The sequence below is a fragment of the Notamacropus eugenii genome, chromosome 3 (assembly GCF_028372415.1).
Source record: "Notamacropus eugenii isolate mMacEug1 chromosome 3, mMacEug1.pri_v2, whole genome shotgun sequence".
NCBI lineage: Eukaryota > Metazoa > Chordata > Mammalia > Diprotodontia > Macropodidae > Notamacropus > Notamacropus eugenii.
In genome coordinates this window covers 88050655-88077220 of record NC_092874.1, presented here as the reverse complement: position 1 = coordinate 88077220, position 26566 = coordinate 88050655, and the positions used below count along the sequence as shown (strand labels likewise).

The 26566-nt window shown below is 34.6% G+C and overlaps 1 protein-coding gene across 4 annotated transcripts in view; it reads right to left on the bottom strand.

The window, feature by feature from the left end:
- LMBR1 (limb development membrane protein 1) overlaps window positions 1-26566 on the bottom strand; it is a 180234-nt gene that overhangs the window by 53737 nt on the left and 99931 nt on the right. For all 4 annotated transcript variants that reach the window (XM_072652099.1, XM_072652098.1, XM_072652100.1 and 1 more), the window contains 4 exons: window positions 7138-7264; window positions 5955-6023; window positions 3092-3156; window positions 625-697 (listed from right to left, as the gene is read on the bottom strand). In XM_072652099.1, the coding sequence (XP_072508200.1) occupies window positions 625-697; window positions 3092-3156; window positions 5955-6023; window positions 7138-7264 (334 nt within the window). The remainder of the gene's footprint in view (window positions 1-624; window positions 698-3091; window positions 3157-5954; window positions 6024-7137; window positions 7265-26566) is intronic.

Genomic DNA, 26566 nt, shown 5'->3' with positions numbered 1-26566 from the left:
TCAGAATCAGGAGAGATCTTGGTTTAACACCTGCCTACGACACTATCAAACAATGAATAAGTCACTTAACCACTCTGAACCTGTTGCCTAATCTACAGAAAGAGGAAATTACACCTGTAGAACCTACCTCAAACAGCAACTGCAAGAGTCAAATGAGATAGCGTATGAAGCTTTTGGCAAACCTTAAAGCATCATCTAAATATCAGCCATGATTACTGACAGTTCTGTAACTTGCCTGGATCCATGATTTCAGAATATAAAGAGATGGCAGAGTAACCCAAGCCATCCACAAGATTACATGAAAATGTGTAAACTTCAACAGCCAAGTAACTGAAAGTTTATCTTTCAATAATACAGACTGAGGCTTTGCAAAGATGCATCTGCTGGTAAGATGCATCTGCTCCACAGCTGACAATGTCATAAATTTTAATACCTCCTTTCGAAGCCATCACTTCGATTAAGGAAAGAATTGATGCCTCATTCACATGGCCACACGGTTAGGCCACGGCCCATCTTTCTCCCCAGTTCTGATTCCAAATCAGCAGATACAGTCTATTTTGTCCAGATCCTTTACTATTGATTCACATGATAATTTTCTGGTCTAGATATTTAACATTTAAATACCATTTAGTCTCCTCTGAAGTGCTTCTTCCTCAAGGGTAATAATATAAATTTGTTCATCCAGGTCTTCAAGAATCTAAATATAAAAATAAAATTATTCATCGATGCAGTAATGTTAAATAAATGATTGTTAAGTTTTAATTTATGTACAAGACTAAAAGTACTATATAAATATTAGACTAAGTTATAATTCCATTAAAACATCTGCAAGCTAAGGAATACATACGTTACTAAATACACCAAAAAACTGCCCCAAGGTGGATTCACCTTACTGATTTCCATTCTCAAAAAGCCAAAATTTGTTTCTTTATCAAAGAATTTGAATTTATTAGCCAAAAGCATAAAGCTGAAGAAAACTAGTTTTCTTTATAATTACTAAATGTCACAATTTCTAAGTATACATAAACTTAAATATGCTTATATATGCTCCAAAAGGCATAATTTAAAAGTAGAAAGGACATAAAAAATTTAGCTCAATACTTGTTTTCTTACTTGTGTGTACTAACCTGTCAAACACTTACATTAAATTTGGCACAAATGACCCATAAAGTAATTCATTGATATGTAATGTTTTGTCACTTCCTATACCTCAAAAATACCATAATGAAATTTAACTGTCCTTTATCAAAGTCAACCTATAACAAGGCCAATTAAGGAAATGGAGGGATTTCAATTTTAACAGCATATAACACATTTCCATCATGTCATGTTCCCCTCTAAATTAAATGAAAATGAAAACAATATTGGTTAAATCAATTATACATGCTATCCTCCCACCCCACCTAGGTAGTAGCACGGGGCCTGGTACATAGTAGGCACTTGCTGACTTGACCTGATTTTTTGCATTTGACAGTGCGAAATTAACAGTATACTCTAAAACCATTCGCTTAGTTTACATTACATTGCATATGCTTCATGGAGAGTGGGGGGATTTTTACAGTGTAGCAATTCAAGTCAGAAGATTTTGGTTCTAAGACCAACTCCATCTCTTTCTAATTGCTTCATATGGAGTTAGTCACTAAACCACTATAAGCCTGAGTTTTCTCATCTGTAAAATGAGGACAGTAACACTACCCTCACTACCTCACAATGCAGATCAAATGAAATAACACATATGAAAGTATTCCAAACTGTAAATCACAATGCAAAGATAATTATTAGTATTCAGCCCTGTTCCAGCAATGAAAAAAAAACACAAAACTTTAAAAACCACACACTTAACTACACACCCTCACTCCAAGGAAGATCTGAGAGAGGACAGAACTGCTTGAGATTAGTATGTTGCATCAGTCTGAGAGACAAACTGTCTATTTCCAAAATGGAAGAGCTTAGCAGGGGCAATAAGAGTCAAACTGCTTTTCTTTTTTCTCTTTTTTTTAGTTTCTCTGCAGCCAGGCCTTCACTGTGTAGGTTCATTATTTCATATAAATAGGTTCCTAAATAATATAATATATTCCAACTGCAAATGCCAAAACACATATAACAAAGCCAAATGTGACTAATTTTTAGAATAGTTGTGCCCCTAATCTCCTCCATTGGTACAAATGATCAAGACCTGACATCTCAAGGTTTAAATCAATTTAATGCAATGTGCCTTATACGTGAATGAGGTTGGCTTAACGAATAAATTTCTAGAAATTATGTTAAAATGACTGCATCCTTTAAAATATTTGTATTTATGTTTATACACACATGCAAAAACTCAATTTCATGAAACTGATAAATTAGATAAAGTTAATTCATACTACAAATAGATTCTTCCATTTATAAAAAAAAAAAAAGATTAACTCTGGGGAAAAAGGTAGCAAATTCTGTTAGTACATCAAAGTCTATCAAGTAATTAATCTGCAAAGAAAGAGTAACAGTAAAATCATTCAGAATCACTACCAAGGATTAATAATAAACATCTAATATGAAATTAAAATGAAAATTGATGAAAATTCCATTTATAAAAAAATTACATGATAAATACGTATACATGCTATATTTATGTGTGTGTACATATATATAAAGTTATATACGGTATAATCTTTAAGAATATCTCTCCTAGATAAAAAACAAGATGCATAGATATATTTCTATGATAAATCTTGAAAAATTCTAAAATTTTTGTTTATTAGAAAAACTGTTCATAAATCTTCTGTGACTCCTGAGAAGTTCATTTTGCCTTGTAGAGCCTCAGTTTCCTCATCTGTTAAATAAGGAGTACAGACCCATGATCTTTTGGGTTCCTTTTAACACTTAGTCCCATGAAGAAGGATGGTGGGCTAAAATGACTTATGACTTTAAAGATTAAGAAACTTTGATTTTAAACGCACTAAGGGAATTTTTCCAACAAGACCTACAATCACACAATCAAAGATTCCTATTGTATATACCTTGCTCAATAGCAAACCACAATATAATTTAAAAGATGCTCAAATGCAATTACATTTATTTTAGTAGAAAACAATGACTACAAAATACTTACTGTTGGTTTCACCAACAGCTGACCCATGACTGTAAACATTCGTGAAAGCCCAACTGGTGTGCATACTGCAGAAAATAAATTGTTTACTAAGACAGATATTTACATTTCAAAGCTGAGGTAAACATATTCCTAATCTATGCAGACTATAATGCATCCAAATTAAAATGGCCCTTTTTCAGTATTCTCACAGAATATTTAGGCACTTTTAATTTAATGTTTAGCAAATATCACACAGGAATTTTTAATTTTTGCCTGATACAGAGCAAAATGACAGATTATATGTTACCAAACTGAAATCATTTTAATATGAATAAGTACCAACTACTCATATAAACTAAACAATGCTCATCTCTTAGATACTTCCTCTAAGTTAAAATGTTTGCTATAGCATTGAAGTATATCAATGCAATCAGCCTTAGACTCCCAATAGGAAAGTCAATATTGAATATTTTTAAAAAATTAAAATTCAATATGAGTAGAAAAATAAGTATGATACTGAAAACAACCAAGAGGGTCATCCATGGGACTAAAATTTTGATTTTCATTAGAAATAAATAAATAATGTACTAAAATTTCATTCCAAGACATGTTAAGGGACAAAACTAACACCCACTTGGTAGTCTGTTACAGTGGGAAAATATACATTATATGTCACTAGGTCAATGTGACCTTCAATATAATCAAATAAATAGTTAGACAGTTTAAACTGGCTTTATTATATTCAACCAACCAAAGAAATATGATTTAAACATTTTTCACTATAAGTTTTTGTTTTCCAAAGAATCCCCTAAAATACTAGATGTACGGACATCAAAAAACAAATAGATAAACCCATGTACTTCTCGATTCAAGGATTTAATCACAGGTTTTTTAACTGTTTAGTTTGTGAGTAACAGAACCAACTGAGCTTATAATTAGAACTGAGATACACTAAATAGAAATAATAAAAGTTGCTGTCTGGTGCGATAGTTAACAACATTTTTGGAGTTTAAGTCATTGCTTCCGTAAACTTATAATAACTTCTACATCACAAAAAAGTGTTATGGCACACTACAGAAAAATATCGTTATAATGTTTTAGTCAGAAGCCAAGAATAACACCTACGTTATAGGTATTCCACGTAATAAAGGCGTGTATTTCACTATGCACACGGAGGAATGCATCATCTGCAGTCTAAGCATAATAGAGTCCTCTACTGATTGTGCACATATTATGCATCTACAACAAACTTTAATCACAATCTGAGACTGCTGCCAAGAGCCTAGCATAGTTCTAGGCTGCTTTACCACACTGTGGATATGGGAATGGAATCCAATTTAAAAAACTTAAAAGGTAAATATAGAGGAAGATGTCTTTCAAAATGAAACAGAAATAATTTCTGAATAAAAAGATGTTTTGGGTTATTTGTGCCCTTCTAATAATGCAGATGTGTCAGTTGAACGTATGTTCAAAATTAATAACATTAGGTTTAGAAGGACAAGTCTTAACTCTACTTTTAAATTATTTCAAATTTTTCTTGCTTTGGGTTATTTAAATAGGTATTATTGTTTAAAAAATAAAACATTTTAAAGTATATATGTTAAGCTGAAACATAAAATAAAATGTAATATTTGAAAACCTAAAGTATATCTTCTAACCTACTACCATATAATATTATATTAAATCTTTACTCATGTACTTAGACCCTGGTAAGTAGCACATTATCTTTAAAATACGAACAGTTTTATTTATTCATTTCTTTAAGTAATACTATTGCAATTATATTAAACATTTATCAAAGAGCCACATAAAACTCTGAAATGTGTGTATGAACATATAAATGATATAGTTTATATATATATGCATATATATATATATATATATATATATATATATATATATATATATATACACAAAACTACGTAAAATATGAGGAAAGCTGGTAGCCAGCCAAATTTCTTCCTAAATAGCAATTTCAAATAAAATTAATGCTCAATTGGGTATTAGTACAGACAGAGGGCTCTGTCTTTATTCCCATTACACTGACCTAAATGGAGAGAACTGATGGCAATGTTGCAAAATACTGCTACCTCAAAGGGAAAAAAGTCTCCATTTAGTAAAAGTGATCCTAGCAAGATCAAAGAAAGCCAAATGGATGCCCAGTAAGGTGGGAAACAGGTGGGAGTTAGTAGATTCAGAGCCGAAAGGGAACAAGGATATTCATCTTAGACACAATTCAAAACTAACATCAGATTTGCACTCTACAAAGCCAGGCAAAGATGAGAGCAAATGTCAGCAACATCTATCAGATCAGAATATTGAGGAACTACCAGCAACTGGAAACTACTTTTTTTTAACCCTGAAATTTTATATATATATATATATATATATATATATATATATATATATATATATATATATATATATATATATATATATATATACACACACATACAATAAAATAGATGGCGAGTTTTCTGATGCCACATCGATATGTATGTTTAATATGTGTGGTTGTATATAAAGTCAATATATTTAAATTTTGTTGTAACTATCCAATATGAAATAAAATATGGTTTATTTTGCATCCTATCTATAGGTGTTCAGCTACTGAAATAGCAAAAGGCTCCCAAATATCAACAACCTTTCTTACTGAAGTTTATTTTAAAATGAACTCTACTAGATATATGAGAAACATTATCTAATGGATTCTTGAAAGAAAATGCAATTAATAAAAAATAGTTGAAACCTAGAAAATTAAGAAAATTTGATATCAAAGGAATCACAAGTTCCTAGAAATCTCTATTAATATTGATTCTTAGGACATGGGGCTGATAGAGTTTGTTAACAAAATCTGATTTCCACTAATCAGAATAATACTTACAAAGCAGTAATAAACATCCCATTAATGATATACAGGAATATAAATAAGGTAGGTAGAATTCCCAGAGATCTGTAACAAAAATATTTTAATATATGCATTAAATATGGTATATATATGTTAAGATATTAAATGTTAAAACTGCTTATTTAAATCAGATGAACCTAATTCAATTCAACCAAAAATTATTAAGTACCCACTATATGTAAGGCACTGTGTTGGGGGATAAAAAGACAAAAACCAGCATATCTTCACCAAACTTACATTATCCTGAATAACAGTAACATGCAACATAATAGAAAGAAAATTAACTCTGAAGTCTAGATCTAGGTTTAAATAGTACCACTAATTAATAATAATAACTAGCATTTATATAGCTCTTTAAGGTTTGCAAAGAACTTTACAAATATTATCTAATTTAATCCTCACAACCACCCTGGGAGGTACTGTTCTTATCTCCATTTTACATATAAGAAAATTAAAGCAAAAGAGGTTAAGTGTCTTGCCCAAGGTCACATAGCTAGTAAGTGCCTAAGGTTTGATTTAGATTTAAGCCTTCCTAACTTGAGGCCTAGTACTCTATCCACTGGGTTACCTGTAGGACTTTAGTCAAGGCCCATTGTCTCCCCAGGCTTTTCTTTCACCAATTGTAAAAGGATGGAACTTGATTAGATAGCCTTCAGAGGTCCCTTCCAGCCCTAGTTCAATGACTCTACCCAGATATGTAAATACACAGTAATCTGAGGAGAAGAGCACATTAACTGGGGGCAGGTGGGGATCTGGGAAAACGGAGAGAATGGGTAAGGTATGTGCCAATGCTCCAAGGTAGGGTTGGAATGGAGGAATAACATGTGAAAGGGTGAAAGAATGAAGCAAATTAAGAACTTTGTCTTATTAACTGTTCTGCTGCAGGATACTAGAGCAAAAGGATTTAGAAAACAAAATTTTTGTCAAACTTGACAGAGGAAAACCCTTTGTGGCATCTTAGAAACAAAAGGCAATTACCAAAAATATCTTGAAAGCTTCTTAAACAATCTGCATTGATATTAAGTATGTGGTAGACACATGTATAAGCCATGCTGGAAATCATTTTCAAGTGCTGATTAAAACATAATACAAGAATTTAAAAGTATCTAGAATTATGAGCTGCCACTCAGAAGATGGCTGAAAGAAATAAATCCCTTACCATATAAAGATTCCATACTGGCAGCATCATTGTCAATGAGAGCAGACGCCACCCATACTATACCAAGAATAAGCAGCGCAAGAAGAATCAGCATAACCACAGTTTCCAAAATGCGTGCTCTGATTCCCTGAAAAGTGTAACCAGAATAAGATTTTAAAATATTAAATATTTAAAAATATTTAAAATTTTAAAATACTCCATTTGCTAAATTTCTATTATATGAAATTGCAGAATAATTCTTTACAGAGGAAAAGATGTTGCTTTACTGCAGGGGGAAAAAAAACACTCAGTGCTCACACCTCTAAAGGGTCCTCTAGTAGATTTTTCCTTTTAAACCCATGGGAAATACTATTACCTTAAACTTGGAAATAAAATACAATTCTCATTCATCTCATGATTCCATAAAAACATTCTTTACACCATGTAATTTTGCAAAGTCATTTTTAAAGATGGATTACTTTCTTAACACTTTCAGCTGAGAAAGGAGATTAGCAAGTTTTTATCTACGATTTCAATCAAGGGAATGGAAGACCAATTATGGCATCTAGCCAAACAACCTAGCCAGCATTAAACACAATTTAGGGACCATGCACCACTTTACTTAAGAATAGAATTTCCCATTGTAATTAGTTCTATACAGTTCTTCCCAGTCTACAGAGCCCTCAAGTGTGCAGTTAAAGAACTGCTCATTTTATTTCTGTATGGCTATTACATTAGTTTTATGGATTACATCATTCCTTTTCTCTGCGCTGAACAGGACATTCACTAATTCACAATACTAGGAGCATTACATTATAACAATTATTTTAAATATAGAACTAATTTCTTCCTGAAGATGATCAAGATGTAATTTAAAACTAATTGAGATCTAACAACCAAAATAAGAAGAAAACAAAACAAAATTAAGAGAAAGTATTTTTATTACATTTGGCCTGAAAATTGATACTAGAAGATGGAACATCAAAATTTTAAGACCAATATAAGCATCTTAAACTATAATGCTAAATCTATGATATAATTTTTAAATGCTAATGTTAAGATTATAGCGTAGTTTGTTGTAAATTACAAAGCAATGTGTTTTTTAATAGGTAAAATTAATTAGTAACTGAATTAAGAATGAATGTCTAAAGTGTATGTTTAGTTGACTTTTCTTATTCAACTGCCTTTGAAACAGTCTTTTTCAGTTTTTGGAGGAGGGAAAACAACAGTGATAAGATACACAATTAGAAACATTATTATGGCCCAGTCACCGAAAAATGGAAATGAAAGAATAGAAATAATACTACTATTAACAATAGACATTTGTATATCATGCTTTAAGGTTTGCGAAGTGTTTAACACAGCGATCTCATTTGATTCTCACAACAACCATGTAAGCTAAGTAAATCTTAGAGTATTTATGTCAATTGTACAGATAAAGAAACTGAAACACACAATCTATATGACTGGGCAAAGGTCACTGACTTTTTAGCTCTAGATTTTGGCTATGATATTCCTCAAGAGTTTTCATTTGCACTCTGGACTAGACACTAGAAGTGAAATTCTGCTCAGAGTTTGGGGCCTGAGTCATATCACCACTACAACTACTGATTTCTAAACTTCTTCCTTTTCCTACACACACAGTCTGGAGCCTCCACACCCAGGAATGTCATTGCACTATGCAGGTCTCCTCAGTTCATCCTGAATTTGTGACCTGGGACTAGAGAGTGGATGACAAAATTGGCATTTGCAGTGCCTCAGTAGAGTTGCAAAAATTTCCCTCCATATGTTCCATATCAAAGAATCAACTAACCATTATCCTTGGGTTGTTTATCCTATTTACAGAGTTACTCAAAGGAATAACCAGACCTCCCTCCAGCTAAAACATAGAAACTTAGGTTGGCAACAGTGATACTAAAAAGTATGGAGGAGAATAAGACTACATCTGACCAAGAACCAGTACAGTATTCCCAAACCAAACATATCTGGCGATTGCCATCGTTTTGTTTTTCTTCTTCCTATTTTATGTGGATAATTAAGAAAAAACTTTAAAAACAAACAGAAAACCAAAAAAAAAAGTAGCAATTCTTGTGGGGCCAAAGAACAAAAAAAAGTAATAAATTAAAAGGCAATTTTAAAAGTTTCAGAAATAGCAACAATACAGATTATTTTAATAGCAAGGTCAAGAATGAATTTTTTTTTATTTTTTATTATTTTTTTTAAGAATGAATTTTTAAAAGACCAAAAATAGAGAGATGAGTTAGGAAGCAAATAACCAATTCTATAATATCAAATTCTAATATCTGATATAAAACTCCCTAAAATCAAAAAACATAAAATTTATATAGTGTCATACAATGAACACGCTTCTTTTGCATAACACAGAGACATCCTGCTTTACAAAAAGAAAGAGAGGGGGAAGAAACAGTCTCCTCCAACCTAGGGTCCAAATATTCTCTAAGTGTCACTGGTATTTGCCCTATCAGAAAGCTGTCATTTCCCCATCAAATTCTACTTCTTCCCTGTTACCCTGTACCCAGGTAAAAAGCACGGCATTCTCCTTCCCAAGAGATACTTCAATCACCAAGAATTTTCCTAGATATCCCGTAGAGCTGCCAAAAATAAAGAACACTTAACGTGTTTCATATATATCTAGCTAGAATTTTTATTTGGAAGGGAAAGTTTTTGACTACAGAATCTTAATTTTTATTTAGAGGATTAAATATTCTAACTTAAAGATGTAAATATAAGTATTTAGACAGCTTCTTAAAATTGTAAAATGAGCTCAGGAAAACTATTAGCTAAATAAAAAATACCCAAAACAAGCTGAAATTCAGAGAACAGTTAAGGAACATGTTTTAAGTATGCTGAACTTCACCTCACCTCATTTCTACCTTATTACATCCTTAGATAACAGCATCTCTGTTAAGAGTGAAATTCCTTTGCTTTTATAAATTTGTCACCCAGCCTAAATGAACTATAAATGCATGTATACTATGATAATGTCAGTAGCTGTGAATGACTGAATTTTCAAAGAGAAACATTTCTTACAATATTGGAGCAATTTCCTATGGTCCAGTAATTTTAGAAACTGAAATGAAATAGTAAGTTCTTTCAATCAATACTGGAAAAATTCACATTCAGGAAAGATGCCTCTTTGGTGCAATGTAACTAGTAAATTTGTAGAAATAATTTGACATTTGCTAAAATCATTACTAAATAATAATAAAATTCCTCAGTTCCATGCCATGAAACTAACGATGTCTAGAATAAATCCTCTGGGATAGAGTCCCAGGAGGACCCATATCTGATAATGAATATGGAAGCAACATTTTCCACAGGCCCAGGAAACCTTAAACAATGCCACTTGGAATCACAAAGAATAAATTTACTACATTTTCAACAGAACAGAGCTTCAAATATTTGAAGGCAGCCCATCATGCCCTCTTATCCTGCCAAGCTTTCTTTTCTTCAGGATTTAATCTATTTGTTCTTTAGCATTTGGTTGCAAAGTCCTCTCACTCTCTTAGTAGCTTTCTTCTGGTCCAGGCAGCCCTTGTCTCTAAGATTGAGGCATAGTATTCCCTATATAACCCATAGAGAATGTAGCTACACCTTCTTTGTTCTGGACGATACTATCCCATTTAATGCAGCCAAAGAATAAGTTAAGTTGACAAACATTTATTATATGACAGATGCTGTGCTAAGAGCTGAAGATACAAAACAAGGCAAAAAATGACTGCTGCCTTCAAGAAGCCCACATTCTAAAGGGAGTGGTAGAATAACATCTAAACACTGTGCACATGCAAGACTTAGACAAGGGAAGCTGGAGGTCATCTAGGAGGGAAGGCACTAACGTTGAGAGAGAAGGGGAAAAGTTTCTTGTAGAAGGTGGGATCTTCACTGAGAGTCTGAAGAAAGCCAGAAAAGCCAAGAGGCAGAGGTAAGGAGGGAGATTTTAGGCACAGGGGATAGCTAGTAATAAAGCAAAGTTTTATCAGTAGCCACTTCAAACTATTTATTCTGAGCATTTTATTCAATTATTTTCACTCTAATTGTTAAGTCACAGCTTATCTAATAAAAACAACTTTAAAACTTCTAAGATACTATAGATATATATGGATCTATCAAGTTATAGATCCATATATACATATATGGGTGTATGTGAGATACATGTAAGATTATATATATTATAATATGTGTATATGTAATATGTGTGTAGATATAGATATAAGTCTATCTTATTTCAGCTTCATAAACCTCAAGGGGTAGATACTAAAGGCTTAGTCTCTATTTTACAGATGAGGAAACTGAGCCTTAGAGAGATTAAGTAATCAGCCTATGATCACATGACTCATAAATACCTGAGGTAAGACTTGACTTCAGGTTTTTCTGATTCCAAGTTCAGCATCTATTCACTACACCATCACTGCTCTAACCTCTATTTGTCTAACTAATGGAGATAAATGAATATTACTTTTCAATAAAGTGAATTTCAAGAAAACATGGAAAACTGATTAACTTCTGACTCCACATACTCCTTATTCCAACCTTCACCCCACCCTCTTTATCCAATTAATCTGGCTAGACTTGAGAGGGAGAAGTTTATGGTGGGAATAACTGTCAAACTCCATTAGAACTTCAGATTATAATCAATACTTTTATAGTATGCTTACATTCAGTGGGCATTTACCAGATGGGGTATTGATCTGAATATAGGCTACACTTTTCCCCAATCTACTTTACATTGTCTCAGGGAAATCTACAGTAATCAGTATTTTGAGCACATGTAAAACAATAACAAACTTGCACATTCCCTATATTATGTATATGTACCTAAGTGCATAAAAAAAAAGAAACCCCACAGGGTTATATGAGAATGGGTGTGTGTGTATGTGTGTGAGTGTGTGACAGAGAGAGAGAGAGAGAGAGAGAGAGAGATATTTCACTATAGGGATATAATTTCTATTGGGGTCTAGGCAAGATTCAAGATGGTATATTTGCATCTTGATAATCTCTACAGATTGAAATCAAAGAACCTCAGACATTTAATTTGAAACTTTAACTCTTTAGAAGCAGAGGAATCCCAGAATTCTAACATTAATGAGAAACTATTATAACTATCTATAAGAACATGAGGGCTCATCAGAGCAAATATCCCAAGACAAGATGATTACCTCAAGGATTTCAGCATGCATGTAGACTGGAGGCACAGAGAGTTAAGCAGAATCAGAATTTGGAACCAGAAAGATCTGAGTCCAAAGCCTGTCTCAAAGACTTGCCATCTGTGTGATCACATTTAATAAGTAAGTATTTAACAACCACAGCATCATCAATGATGATCTATTACTTCATATATAGCTTCATGAACAAGGTACACAAATATAGCAAGGATCTCAACAGTGGCAACCACCTAGATTCTGCGTTGCAATGCTGAGAAGCCACAAAAGGAAGCAATTTCATAGGTATTTCAGAAGACACTGACCTGTAAGCAATATATTTTTTTAAAGTTTTAGCTGTAGGGTCCAGATTTAAATGTATTACATTGGTCGCAGAAAATTAATCACTTGCTTGTTCAACCATGAAATTTGAAGATTGTTTGGAGTACTGCCTTTACATGTGATATTACTATTACCTAATACATTCTAAATTCTTACTTAAAATCACATCCAAAACTTCAAATACCTATAAGAATTCTACAGTCATTTCAAAATAGTCCTCTTGAAGAGATTACCACAGCAACAAGCACCAGCATGAACAGCCAATTGACAGTGCTTCCCAGGACACCATCACTAACAAAGGTAGCCATAATCTCTACTATAACCACTCTGTTGATACCAACAAAGTCCTGGTTTGATGAAAATATCTAAAAACAGTTAATACAAATCTTGAAAACACACACATACATATGCATTCACAAGCCTGTATTTTGCAACAAAGAAGTTATGAGGCAAAAACTGGTCATAAGAGATCAATGTTGAAAAGATCCAGTAAATATACTGGGGAAAGGACTGCCTCTGAAGTCTTAAGACCCTGTGTCCTTGAGTAAATCACTTGAGCTCCCTAGGACTCAATTTCTTTACTTGTGAAATAAGGATAATATCTATAGTACCTATGTCACAGGGTTGTTGCCAGGCTCAAATAAGATAATGAATGTAAAATACTTTCTGCAAATTCTAAAAGTACCATATTCAGTTATTACTAAATCTAAGATTTCAAAAATTAAAACATTAGTATCTTCTACAAGAGAAGCAAAAAGGTAGCCAAAAATATCATGAACAAATATTTTAAATCACTGACAATTAGCTGGCCAATTTTTAATAATCATTTTCTAGACATCACTAAATTTCAACTTTTAAAAATAAAGTAAACCTTAGAAATGCCCCCTTTTCTGAATTCAGTTTCATTAAGTATTACTAAGTACTTATACTAAATCTTGTAGGTTTTACAATAAGAATGACAGTCATATGAGTCTTATTGGTTGAGTACAATAATTTCAATTCTATATATCTGCATTTCACAGAAAATCCAATAGAGGAATGCATGACAGCATCATGGTTGTTCTTCAGGGCTTTGTCCTTTGCCTCCTTCTCTCCTTTCTTTATACTCCCCTTGGCAACCTCATTCACTCTTACGGCTTCCACTACCACCTCTAACCAACTTATAGTAAATCTATATTCCTAGCACTATATCAAACTGCCTAAAAACATTTTAATGTGGCTCAAACATCTCAAATTCACCACACCACAAACTGAGGTCACACCCTTCTCCCTAACCTTTGCTTCTCTGACTTCATTATTTCTGTCGACGGCATTCATTCAGCCTCTTAAGTTTACGACATTGGTGTTATCTATGGTTCTTTCCTTCCCCACCCCTCACACTACTAATCAGTTATCAAGTTCTGTCTCTTCTACCTCACTTGCAGTTGTTGTTCAGTCTTTTTTCAGGCATGTCTGACTCTCCGTGACCCCATTTGGGTTTGGGGGGTTTTTTTGGCAAAGAAACTGGAGTGGTTTGCCAATTCCTTTTCCAGCTCATTTTCCAGATGGGGAACTGAGGCAAACAGGGTTAAGTGACTTGTCCAAGGTCACACAGCTAGCAAGTGAGGTCAGATCTGAACTCAGGAAGATGAGTCTTCCTGACTTCAGGCCTGGTACTCTATCCACTGTATCACCTAGCTGCCCACCTCACTTATATCTGATCCATTCTCTCTATTCTACCAATACCATTATATTACAGGTCCTCATTACCACCCACCTAGAATATGAAAGCAGCCTTCTAATAGAGCTTCCAGTCTCTGTTCTCTCCTGGCTCCAACTGACCCCTCAAACCACTGCCTGACCAATCTTTCATAAGCGTACATATGCTCCAATCATATCTCAGTCCAAAAGTCTTCAGCAGCTCTGTATCATTTAATGAATAAGGCTCTCTGTAATCTGGTGCCATCCTACGTTTTAAGACTCAGATTCTCCCACCTCCTTTCATGTTCTCTGTACTCCAATCAACCTGGACTATACTAGGTCACATGAACATATTTCTATCCCTTTACAATGTTGTTTCCTATGTTGGGGGTGGGGAGAGGTTGAGAAGAGGTGAGAGCAAAGGGAGGAGGGTCAGATTAGCCCATCCTACTAATTACACTAAGGCTGGGAGGAAGGAAACATTCCAAAGAGCAGAGCTGAGTCTTTAACCTAAGCCATTTGCACAAAATTCAACAACCAGTATGTTACTAATGATGAGCTTCCCCAAGTAGCCATGGCACAATCTCAGCTCAGTTCCATCTTTACTTTATGGGATGACACCTCCTCCCATTCCCAAGTATACTCCTTGGAGGAGGCCTCCAATCTAATCCCCATCATACCTGTGCTTTGCATCCCTCCAGAGAATTTATGTATTATTTTGTGTTATACTTATGTGAAGATACATCATCTCCCTCTACAATTCTACAACCTCCAAGAGGGCAATGATTCTGCATTATCTAATATTTATATTTCCCCCAGCACTTAGAACATTGAGCCCACATACCTGGAAAGCAGTCCCTTCTACCTCTCTTTTCAAGACGCCACCCAAGCACCATCTTACGCATGAAGCCTTTATTAATCTTGGTAAATGTTAATACTCTCCTTCCTAAACAACTTTGTAGTTAACTATTTACATATATGTGTGCATACACATATATATGTATTTATTCACTTTAATATTTATGCTGTATATTTTTATATGTCTTTTTATCTCTTCCAATAACATGAAAGTACCTTATGAGTAGGGATTATTTTATTCTTTGTACATAGATCCCTGGGATCTAGTACAGTCCCAGGATATAGTAGGTACTCAATATCTGTTGATTGATTAACTGATCTGCATACAGTAATTACTTAAATGTTTTCTGAATTGAATTGTGTGTTTAGGGAGTTGCAAATAACAGATTTACACAGCCTGAAATAAATCTTAGTTCCTAGGCCACATCTTAAATAAATATTATTTCATAAGATAGATAATTATAGGACTCTGGAGGCTAAAAAAAAAAAAACCCATAGAGATCCCACTGTCCAAATGGCTTAACAAGACAAAACTGAGGCCCAGAGAAGTTAAATGATTGAGTCACACACTAGCCAAGCAGATCATTCTCACCATTCTTTTATACTACTCCCTACATCAAAAACTCATCACTTTTAGCAAGTGCCTTATGTAACTAATCCAAACTGTTTGTCATACTGCAATTTGGACAACAGAGCCAGCAAGACTTCAGCAAGAGAGAAAGCAGGCTAACAGGTGCACTGCCCAATAAGTCAGAGAGAGTAAGTAATCATAGGTCTAGGCAAGTATGCAGGGTCCAGGGTGCAGGAAGATCAATTAGCTCAAAGACTGATAAGCAAATGAAGTCTTCTGTTTGAGGGATTAGGACTACAGAATTAGGAAACTAGGAAATAAAAAGTTAAGAGTACCAGCTGAGGGTCTGAATGCTGAGAAGCAGGGTGCTAAACTAAACAGTTTGGGACAAGAATAACTACGCAAGCTGTAAATAGTAGATATACGGCACTAACAGCAAGAATAAAGTTTGATACTGGGCCCCATGAGACAGTGCTTCCTTACATACCTGTTCCCCAGAGGCATAACTGGTCTCAACACAGGTGGGTCTGAGGCTGACAGTACAAGTGGGTAAGTATTACTGGTTAGAGTGAATTTAAGTGGCTCCTCTTTTTCATTGTTTTCTACAGCTATGTCAGTATCTTTTCTAACCTTTATCTAATGACTTTCTGTATTTCAATATAGCTGTTCTCATTTTCCTTTGCTTTTCTTCTGTGATATTTTGCACAAAGAATCCCAATCTCATTTTAATCTATTAGAACTTTAAATTGCACCAAGACTTTTGGGAGACCCTGTATACCACTAACAGCTTAATCTAAAACTTTACATAAAATACAATTTAAAATTCACACTAAGTTACCTAGGGTTAACTAATAAGATAACATGGGATATAAATTAACAAATTCTCCTTCACGCTCAATGTTAAACAATGCAACACCTGTTTCAAAATATTTCGTCTCAGTATTTCTGTCTCCTCATCACTTAAGCTATAATATCAAATATCATATTTATATAAGGTACAATATATCCACTAGAAGTAGGACATAAGCTTTCAGTTGCTTCTCTAGTAATGGTAGGGTTTGTATAAAACACAAATTTAAACATTCTTTTCTGTTCTGTGACAAACTATAAGACTGTTGTCCAGGGATACAAAGATGCTTTTAGTGTGAAATTACCTGGGCCCTTAGCAAGAATCCAACCTACAACTTTGGTCTCATTAGTACAATGTTCTAATTCAGAGGTTCTCAAGCTCATTTGGCCTACCATTCCCTTTCCCCGCCCAAAAAAAAAAAATTACTAGACAACCCCCTGGAAATGTACTTTCTTTAATCCTTGAACATCTTTTTTTTTTTATTTTGCATTATTTCAAAAAATATAAGATATTTTTTAAATGACACATCTTAAATTTAAAAATTTATGGTAAATCTGTGGAGATTTTTTTGCACTGAAATTTTGATGATGCAGTATTATGTCACGTAAGCAATTGTATGTATGCTGTGTCATGTAAGTATCATATTGTAAACAAGTCATTACACATACATATTCCTACCAGTGCATGCTGGACTTCCCAAAAATGCACGACACATTTGTCTGCCAACACTTGCTTATTAAGACCTGTCAGCGGATTTGACCACTAATTGGTTTTAACTTGCATTTTGTGTGTTTATTTGGAAAATAATGTAATCACTACAACTTTAACTCTGCTACGCAAGGGATGAAACATACATACGGGTTTTCAAAACTTTCTTATTTTCTCTTCTTTCCTTATGCTTCACTGCCCCCTTATTTTTATTCAAAGCCCCCAAATTGCACGCAAGGTTACTACTGCCCCTCCATTCATTCCAGTGCCCAGCAGGGGGCAGTAACGCCCACTGTGAGAACCTACATACTAAATGAGCTGAGAACCTATGGTAAATCCATGAAGTAGCTTACTCTTTTGTCACTCAAAATTAGTGACTGACCACAGGAATGAGAAATGAAAGATCAAGTTATTCTGCAATTAATAATTTATAACATAAAATTCCTACCTTGGATGAGATCTTAACTGAATTTTCAACATAGATAAAATAAATGAAAGATAAGTTAGCTATAATAAAAACCATATTATATAATCACCTTGTAAAACTCTACACAGAAATGTAAGATAAATTAGAAGTGATGCACTAATTTGCCATAATATAGCTCAGTCATAACTTTTTCCTGAATCATATAACAATAGAGAGCTCTAGTCCCGGGTCCAGAAAGTTTTTACATAAAGTACATATTTTGTTTATATTTTTACTATATAAAAACAACACAGATAAATTGCAGATACAGGTAGGATTCCCAATGTAATAAATCTGACTTTATCATACAGTAATACAAGGCTTTCTATATAAAACTATCAAAAAAGAAACATATACTGCATTCTAAGGAAGTTATTTTTTTAAACCAATGGCCAAAAAAATAGAAATAAAGGACTTCAATTTCCTTAAAAAAATTATATAATCTAAGGTGAAACTCAATTCTATTTTTAACACTGGTATTAGAAAAAGAGATTTTGGAAATCTTTGTTAACAGAAAATCAATTAAGTCAATCAACAATTATTTATTAAGATAGAACTTGGCTACACAAAATTAATCTTAATCATAAAAGAACTTCTTTAACACAACAATTTGTTTCACATCTTAACAATACTCCCAAAGAATAATGAATCTAAAGGAAGTAAAAAAAATATTTCAGCTATAAAACCAAGCAAAAACAATTGCTAACATCAGTTGTTATACACGATGTTATAAAAACCTATCAAAACTATTAAGTATCTTTCTACTTGTCTTATAAATTACTTAAGATTATTCTATCAGTTGAAGCACTCTAAGAAATATCTACTAATTGCTAAAATGTAAGGATAGAAGAGATAACTTTTTTCCTCATGTCAGCTATACTTTTCAAGTAACAAAGTTTCTTTTTGTAGTTAGCCATAAAATCAACTAAATGTTATTCTACATGTGGAATTCAGCTGATAGGAAAAGATCCTTTAGCTTTTTTGTGACAAGTAGAATTTTTATCTTTAGAAAATTTAGAAAAGAGGTGATAACTACAAATAATCAAGATAATTTGTTAAATTAATGCATTCAGTTCCATTTGATTCATTTCAGTGTTGAAAGTCAAAGAATACAATGACTTCCTTTTTTGCTATCATTATGATATTCAATGCCCAAGAACAAGGTTTTGTAATATGTTGCTTGTGATTTATAAACTTTTAGTTCTAGTACTGTCTTGAAATTAATAAAAAGCATAGCAAGAGCTTTTATCATGACCATTAATCACCAGCAGGTCAGCATAAAGACAAAAAATCTGCCTACTGCTCATCTTTCCATTACAAATCAGAAGCTGAAGCTGGAAAGCCCCAAGGGGAAGCTTGCGATCAACTCCATTCTTGCATACACTGAGCTAAAAGATGGACCAGATGTCAGGATAACTCACTGAAATACCCTTCAAACAACAGTTGAAGTAGCAAAACATCATGTCAGAGAAAGAGGGTCGCTATTGTTCATCTTAAAAAGTGAGGAAAGTCTCTATTAGAAGCTAATGACGTGTCAATCTATTACCAGCAATTTTACTTCTGACACATAATTTAAATTTTCAAAGCTTAGAAATTACAAACATGGAATCCTAAAAGTAGATCAGGAATTTCTGATTTTTAAACTTCTCCTATAGAAACTGAAACACATATATTTCAATGAGTACTTTTTGACAAAGAATCTTCCCTTCTGAAAGATGGTAACTAGATGAATATCAAAGGAGAAAAAGAGGACTAGTATATAGCTACCAAAAAAACAACAAAAGAAAGTTTTCATGTCATTAATAGCCTAATTTTAAGGCATAGGGGGAAAAAAAGAAAACCTTTACCCTAGAAGCCTAATCTTTCTTATTTCTGAAACTACTATTAATCCCACATGATATACTGAATACAGATAGATGTGAAAGAGTGGTAAAGGATGAAATACATAGACTTTAATGATCAAAAGTCAAATACCTAAAATGAATACAACTCCAAGTATTGTGGTTTTAATGCTATCCAACTACATGTTTAGCTGTTCTGTACTATGCATTAATGAAATAAAAATTACAATGTACTACAAAAGTCCTAACAATAAGCTGATATGTTTCCATGGTGATGAACATTTAAACACAATCCAGCCTGGACATCTTGACCTCTTGCAAGGTATGTAAACAGTACTTTATACACCATGCCTCCACCCTTTAGGAAAGCCTGGGAAAAATTTCTACATTCACGGCACATTTAAAATAAATATCAAGTCCATTGTTCTCATTCAACAAAAAGGGTCTCTTAGTAACATTAAGATAAGGTTTGTTCAGTATGACATTTAGAATTACAACAAACATAAATGCTGTCATCCAGAGAAGATCGATAGAAACACTAATAAAGAACTAAAAATAAAAGCAGGTATTAGATTTTTAAAGCATGAAATAACTACAAACATGCATTTTTAGCACCTGTCAATTACTCCCCCCCCCCCCCCCCCGCCTTTGTTTCCAAGAGATCATTGAGAGTATGGACAAAAGGAGCTCTGTTCTTAGATGTAGCTTGAAAAATCTTTGTTTTAAAAGTTATTTATATTGAAAATGTTTTACTTCATGCTATATGTTCTACATTTATATACACATACATACATGCTTTCTTAAATTGGATACTACAATAGAAAACAAAAAATGACTAAATCATCTCTGAAGTCCTTTGCTAGCTCAAAATTCAAAGATTCTACAATTCTAGGAAGAAAAAAGAAACCTTAAGATTCCTAGCCATCAAGAACTGAGAAGAAAATACTTTCACACATTTAAAAATTGAAATACTAATAATATTCCAAATGTATATGTATAAAAATAGGTTGCTAAGCTACAAGCATGTGATTTTTGTGTGTAGAAGAGTTTTTCCCAGTACACGCCTTGCAATTAAAAGGGAAAAAACCTTCCAGATTACAAACAAATACATTCATACACACTTAAAAATTGATCACCTTTTAAATCAAGTTTTAAAACTGCAAATAGCATTGAAATATGGAGAGTACTATTGGGACATCAGACTAAATTCTTTAAAATTATTCTAGGAATGTAAAAAATTCTTTCGTTTACGCTGACACAAAGCTTTCTACAATACACCATAACAATTAACTGTTTGGTCAGTAAAGCTCTTGCCTTCACTTTCAAGATTACTTATAAACTTCAGGGAGGTTTCCATAGTAAAACCTGTTAAGACAAGCTGGCAAAAAAAATAAGTAGGCAAATTACTAACACCATTCCAAGAGACTAGCAAAATGCATGTAGAGCTAATGTAGCCAAAGCTGCAATTTTGAATTCATTAAGACTACATTCTGATCTGTAAGGTCAAAATATTCAACCCAATAAAATGATTTAAACAAAAAATGGAATAAACCCTAAGCCAATAACATACTATTCATTCTATAAACTATTCAAGAACAAACATGGACCATACAGATAAAGTTGTAGGGGTCAAAATTTATAATGTCACCCCAGGAAATATCTTAAAGCACAATTTCCATAGTCTTTTCAATCTGAAAATATTTGTCTTCAAGATCAATCCTAAAATGATGGCAAAAACTATAAAATCTAATGAAGTTGGACGTCTTAAATACTGATAACTACTCTGAGCAAGGTCCAAATGAAGCCAATTCAGTAATTCAGATTCAGAGTTAAATATGATGAGTTACTCATGAATGCAATAAAAACAACTTTACTGATATGAAATTAACAGAATCAATTAAAAAGGATACTAACTTTAAACAAAAAAATTAGTTCCTCCTCCCCCTCCCCAAATCACCAAAACAACCAGTCAGCTAGGTCAGAAAGGCATTCCCTGTAGAGTGGCCGAAACTCAGGTAAAACTTCTGATACCAGTTCCCATTTGGCTAGATCTTCAGACAGCAAGGTAGCTAAACAGCTTCTTACCCTTTTAAAGGATCAATTCAGCATACTCTACCAAAGTTGCTGCCCACTGTGCAAGGCACTAGGCACAACTTCCAAGGAGAAAGGAAATGAGAGCAAGACTGTGGGGCTCAAAGAAGTTAGCCCTGGCCTTTGTAGAGTGAAGGCCCAGTCTTTAGAGTAGAGAGGTCAAAGTCATGAATTCCCAAGTAGGGCTGAAGCATATTAAAACATAATTGGGAAATGTCTAACAAAATAAAGATACAATAAAACATAAATGATGTCAATACGTGTTTTTCTAAGTCAATATACAGTCATCAAAGATCTACTTCCATTTGAGTTTGACACTGCCTTTAGAGGATATTGAAATATACCTTCCTGGATCAAACCCCCCCCCCCCCCCCCCCCCGTGCAAAGGCTTGGTGAGGCAACTTCCAGGCATGTGCAAAGAAGAAGACTTTACCTCCACTTCAGAGTATAAGCAGTTACCTTTTATTTCCTGTTGGTTTAATGCATGGTGACAAAAAGCCTTTTAATTGGCTGCTGAACAGGAACTGTGCATACAAAGGATTTGAGTCTATGAACTCCCCATTTCCCTTACAGAGAAGGAAGGAAGAACTGCTTGCTGGGAATGACATTTGACATTTGGTACCATGACCCTAACAGGGCTCCTAGGAACCAGTACTAAATGATTGGCAAGAGAATAGTCCTGGTATCAACATATGAAAGGACTATGACCTCTTAGTCATACTGCAGATGTGATTGGGACCAGTGCTGACAACACAGTCATAATCACTTATGCTGGGGACCTGATGCTCCTGGCCAAAGCTGTAATTATCCCTGCGGTTAGCCAAAGTGAAGTGAAGAACTGAGGAGACTGAGGAACTGAGAGAACCAGCATATAGTTTCAAATTCTTTACCGTGTCATAGGACAGGAAGCAAGACTATATTTCACCATATTAAAATCCATTTGACTGAGTGCCTCTGCCACACAAGCTATTTAACATTTGAGGGGGCGGAGGCAAGATGGCAGAGTAGAAAGATGGACCTGTAGAAGCTCCCCCACATAACCCATAAAATACCTGTAAAAAAAGACCCTAAACAAATTCTAGAGCAGCAGAAGCCACAAAACGACAGAGTGAAAGAGATTTCCAATCCAAGACAGCCTGGAGGGTTGACAGGAAAGGTCTATTGCACCAGACGCAAAGCAGGGCACAGCCCAGTGTGGGCCACATGACATGGCAGGGACAGGACCCAGAACAGGCTTCAGGGAGCCACAGGCAGCATCAGTTCCCAGATTGCTCAACTCACAAATGCCAAAGACAGCTTCAAAGGTCAGTGAAAAAGCTCCTTCACCCAGGAGAAGGGAACGTGGTCTAGAGAGCAGGCAGCAGCCACTGCAGCAACAGCTTCCATTGTTGGAGTCCTCCACCTAAAGCCCCGGGAGGAATTGAGCCACTAATCTGAATCTCAGCCCTGAGCGAGGTCCTGGGGTGAGGAAGAGAGCTGGCATGGTAGAGCTGGAGGCAGTTGTAGAGAGGGAATTCTACTCATACATTCTGGGCACAAAGGGTTTGGGTTGCTCCCAGACCAGTGTGCAAGCCAGGAGAGGAGCAATTGTGCCATCTTGGAGGAACTGAGAACTTGCAGGTCCCCAGAGTACACCCTCCTCTTGACAAAGGACTCCAAAGTCAAGTAACTGGTTTAGAAAATACCCAAAAAAGAGAAAAAAATAAGACTATAGAAGGTTACTTTCTTGATAAACAGGTATTTTCTTCTATCCTTTCATATGAGGAAGGACAATGCATACCAAAAGAGGAAGTCAAGGCTTCTGCATCCAAAACCTCCAAAATAAATATGCAATGGTCTCAGCCTAGGAAGAGCTCAAAAAAGATTTTGAAAATGAAGTAAGAGAGGTGGAAGAAAAATTGGGAAGAGAAATAAGAGTGATGCAAGAAAATCATGAGAAGCAAGTCAACAGCCTGCTAAAGGACACACTAAAAATGCGTAAGAAAATAACACCTTTAAAAATAGGCTAACTCAATTGGCAAAAGAGGTCCAAAAAGCCAATGAGGTGAAGAATGCTTTAAAAAGCAGAATTAGCCAAATGGAAAAAGAGTTTCAAAAGCTCACTGAAGAAAACAGTTCTTTAAAAATTAAAATGGAGCAGATGGAAGCTAATAACTTTACGAGAAACCAAGAAATTACAAAACAAAGCCAAAAGAATGAAAAAATAGAAGATAATGTAAAATATCTCATTGGAAAAACAACTGACCTGGAAAATAGATCCAGTTTAAAAATTATGGGACTACCTGAAAGACGTGATCAAAAAAAGAGCCTAGACATCATCTTTCATGAAATTATCAAGGAAAACTGCCCTGAGATTCTAGAACTAGAGGGCAAAATAAATACTGGAAGAATCTACTAATCACTTCCTGAAACAGATCCGAAAAGAATAACTCCTTGGAATATTTTAGCCAAATTCCAGAGTTCCCAGGTCAAGGAGTAAATATTGCAAGCAGTTAGAAAGAAACAATTCAAGTATTGTGGAAATACAATCAGGATAACACAAGATCTAGCAGCTTCTACATTAAGGGATCAAAGGGCTTGAAATGATATTCCAGAAGTCAAAGGAACTAGGATTAAAACCAAGAATCACTCACCCAGAAAAACTGAGTATAATACTTCAGGGGAAAAAAATGGTCATTCAATGAAATAGAGGACTTTTAAGTATTCTTGATAAAAAGAATAGAATAGAACATTCTGAATAGAATTCTGAATAGAAAATTTGCCTTTCAAACACAAGAATCAAGAGAAGCATGAAAAAGTAAACAGGAAAGAGAAATCATATGGGACTTTCTAAAGTTGAACTGTTTACAATACTAAAAAATATTTGTAACTCTTGAGACTTTTCTCAGTATTTAGGTAGTTGGAGGGATTCTACACACACACACATACACACACACACACACACACAGCACAGGTTGAGTTGAATAAGAAGGGATGATATCAAAAAAATAAAATTAAAGGATGAGAGAGAAATATATTGGGAGGAGAAAGGGAGAAATGGAACAGGGCAAATTATCTCTCATAAAAGAGGCAAAAAAAAGCTTTTTCAGTGGAAGAGAAAAGGGAGAAGGTGAGAGGGAAAAAGTGAAGCTTACTCTCTTCACATTTGGCTTAAGGAGGGAATAACATGCTCACTCAATTTGGAATGAAAATCTATCTTACACTACAGGAAAATAGGGGAGAAGGGGACAAGTAGAGTGGGGGGATGATAGAAGGGAAGGCAAATGGGAGGAGGGAGCAATTAGAAGTAAACACTTTTGGGGAGGGACAAGGTCAAAAGACAGAATAAACGGGGGGCAGGATAGGATGGAGGGAAATATAGTTAGTCTTATACAACATGACTATTATGGAAGTCTTTTGCAAAACTACACATATATAGCCTATATTGAACTGCTTGCCTTCTCAGTGGGGATGGGTGAGGAGGGAAGAAGAGAAAGAAGTTGGAACTCAAAGTTTTAGGAAAAAATGTTGAGAATCATTTTTGCATACAACTGGGAAATAAGAAATACAGGTAATGGGGTATAGAAATCTATCTTGCCCTACAAGAAAAGAGAAAAGATATGGATAAGGGAAGGGAGGGGTGTGATAGAAAGAAGGGCATATGGAGGGAAGGGGTAATCAGAATGCAAGGCATTATGGAGTAGGGGAGGGGAGAGATGGGGATAAAATTAGCAACTCAAAATTTTGTGGAAATGAATGTTGAAAACTAAAAATAAATAAACAAATGTTTTTTAAAAATCTATTTAACGTTACTCTTTTTCTGACCAACGCATACTGGATATCTCTTTCTACTACTGTAGCTTGCCAACAATACATACCTACAGTGGTAACATTTATTTTCATGTTCATGGAGTCTCAATTATTCTCATTAATTCATCAAGGGACTAGAACAGGGGTGGGGAACCTGTGACCTCAAGGTCACATGTAGCTCTCTACATTCTCAAGTTCAGCCCTTTGACTGAATCTAAACTTCACAGAACAAATCCCCTTAATAAAAGGATTTGTTCTGAAACACTTGGAATCAGCCAAAAGGCTGCACCCAAGGATGTAGAGGGATGTGTGTTCCCCACTCCTAGACGGTTAACTGTGTTGGTGTAAAATTCCTTGTATCAAGTATGTCAGTACCTTCTCTAAAACTTGAAGAGAGTTGCCCTGGGCACTGAAAGTTTAAGGGATTTGCCCAGTGAAACATAGGCAGTATATGTCATGCTTGAACCCAGGACTTTCTGATTCTGAGGCCAGCTTATTGCCTCATTATTTTATTCAAAATAAAAGCATTAACCTTTCTGTCTGTACCATTAATGTTACATCATTTGCTTTCTTTTTTCTCTGAACACATACATACCCTTTTTGTGCTTAGTAATCTTAAACCTCAGTGGATCCTGGATCCCTACTTAGCTTTTCTATGCTACTGATACTCAATGATGGTTCCTGTTCTTTCATTTCCTGATTATGCGCACATATGTCTCTTTAAATTTCAAAGGAAGAGAAACTTCCTGTATAGCCACATTGAAGTTTTTTCATTCTTACCCCTAAGATTCTTTGCCTGTCTTCATTTATCCTAGGAAGTTATTTTAGCATCTCCTAACAATATGTGAACCAAGAATTATCAAAAGAGCAGGCTGGTTTTCAAAAAGGCAGAGGAACCAGGGACTAAACTGCCAACATTTGCTGCATTATGGGAAAAACAAGGGAGTTCCAGAAAAACATCTACTTCTGCTTCACTGACTATACTAAAGTTTTGGACCATGTGGATCATAACCAAATGTGGCAAGTCCCCAAAGAGAGAGGTGTACCAGATCATCTTGACTCCTGAGGAACCTGAATGTGGGCCAAAAAGCAATA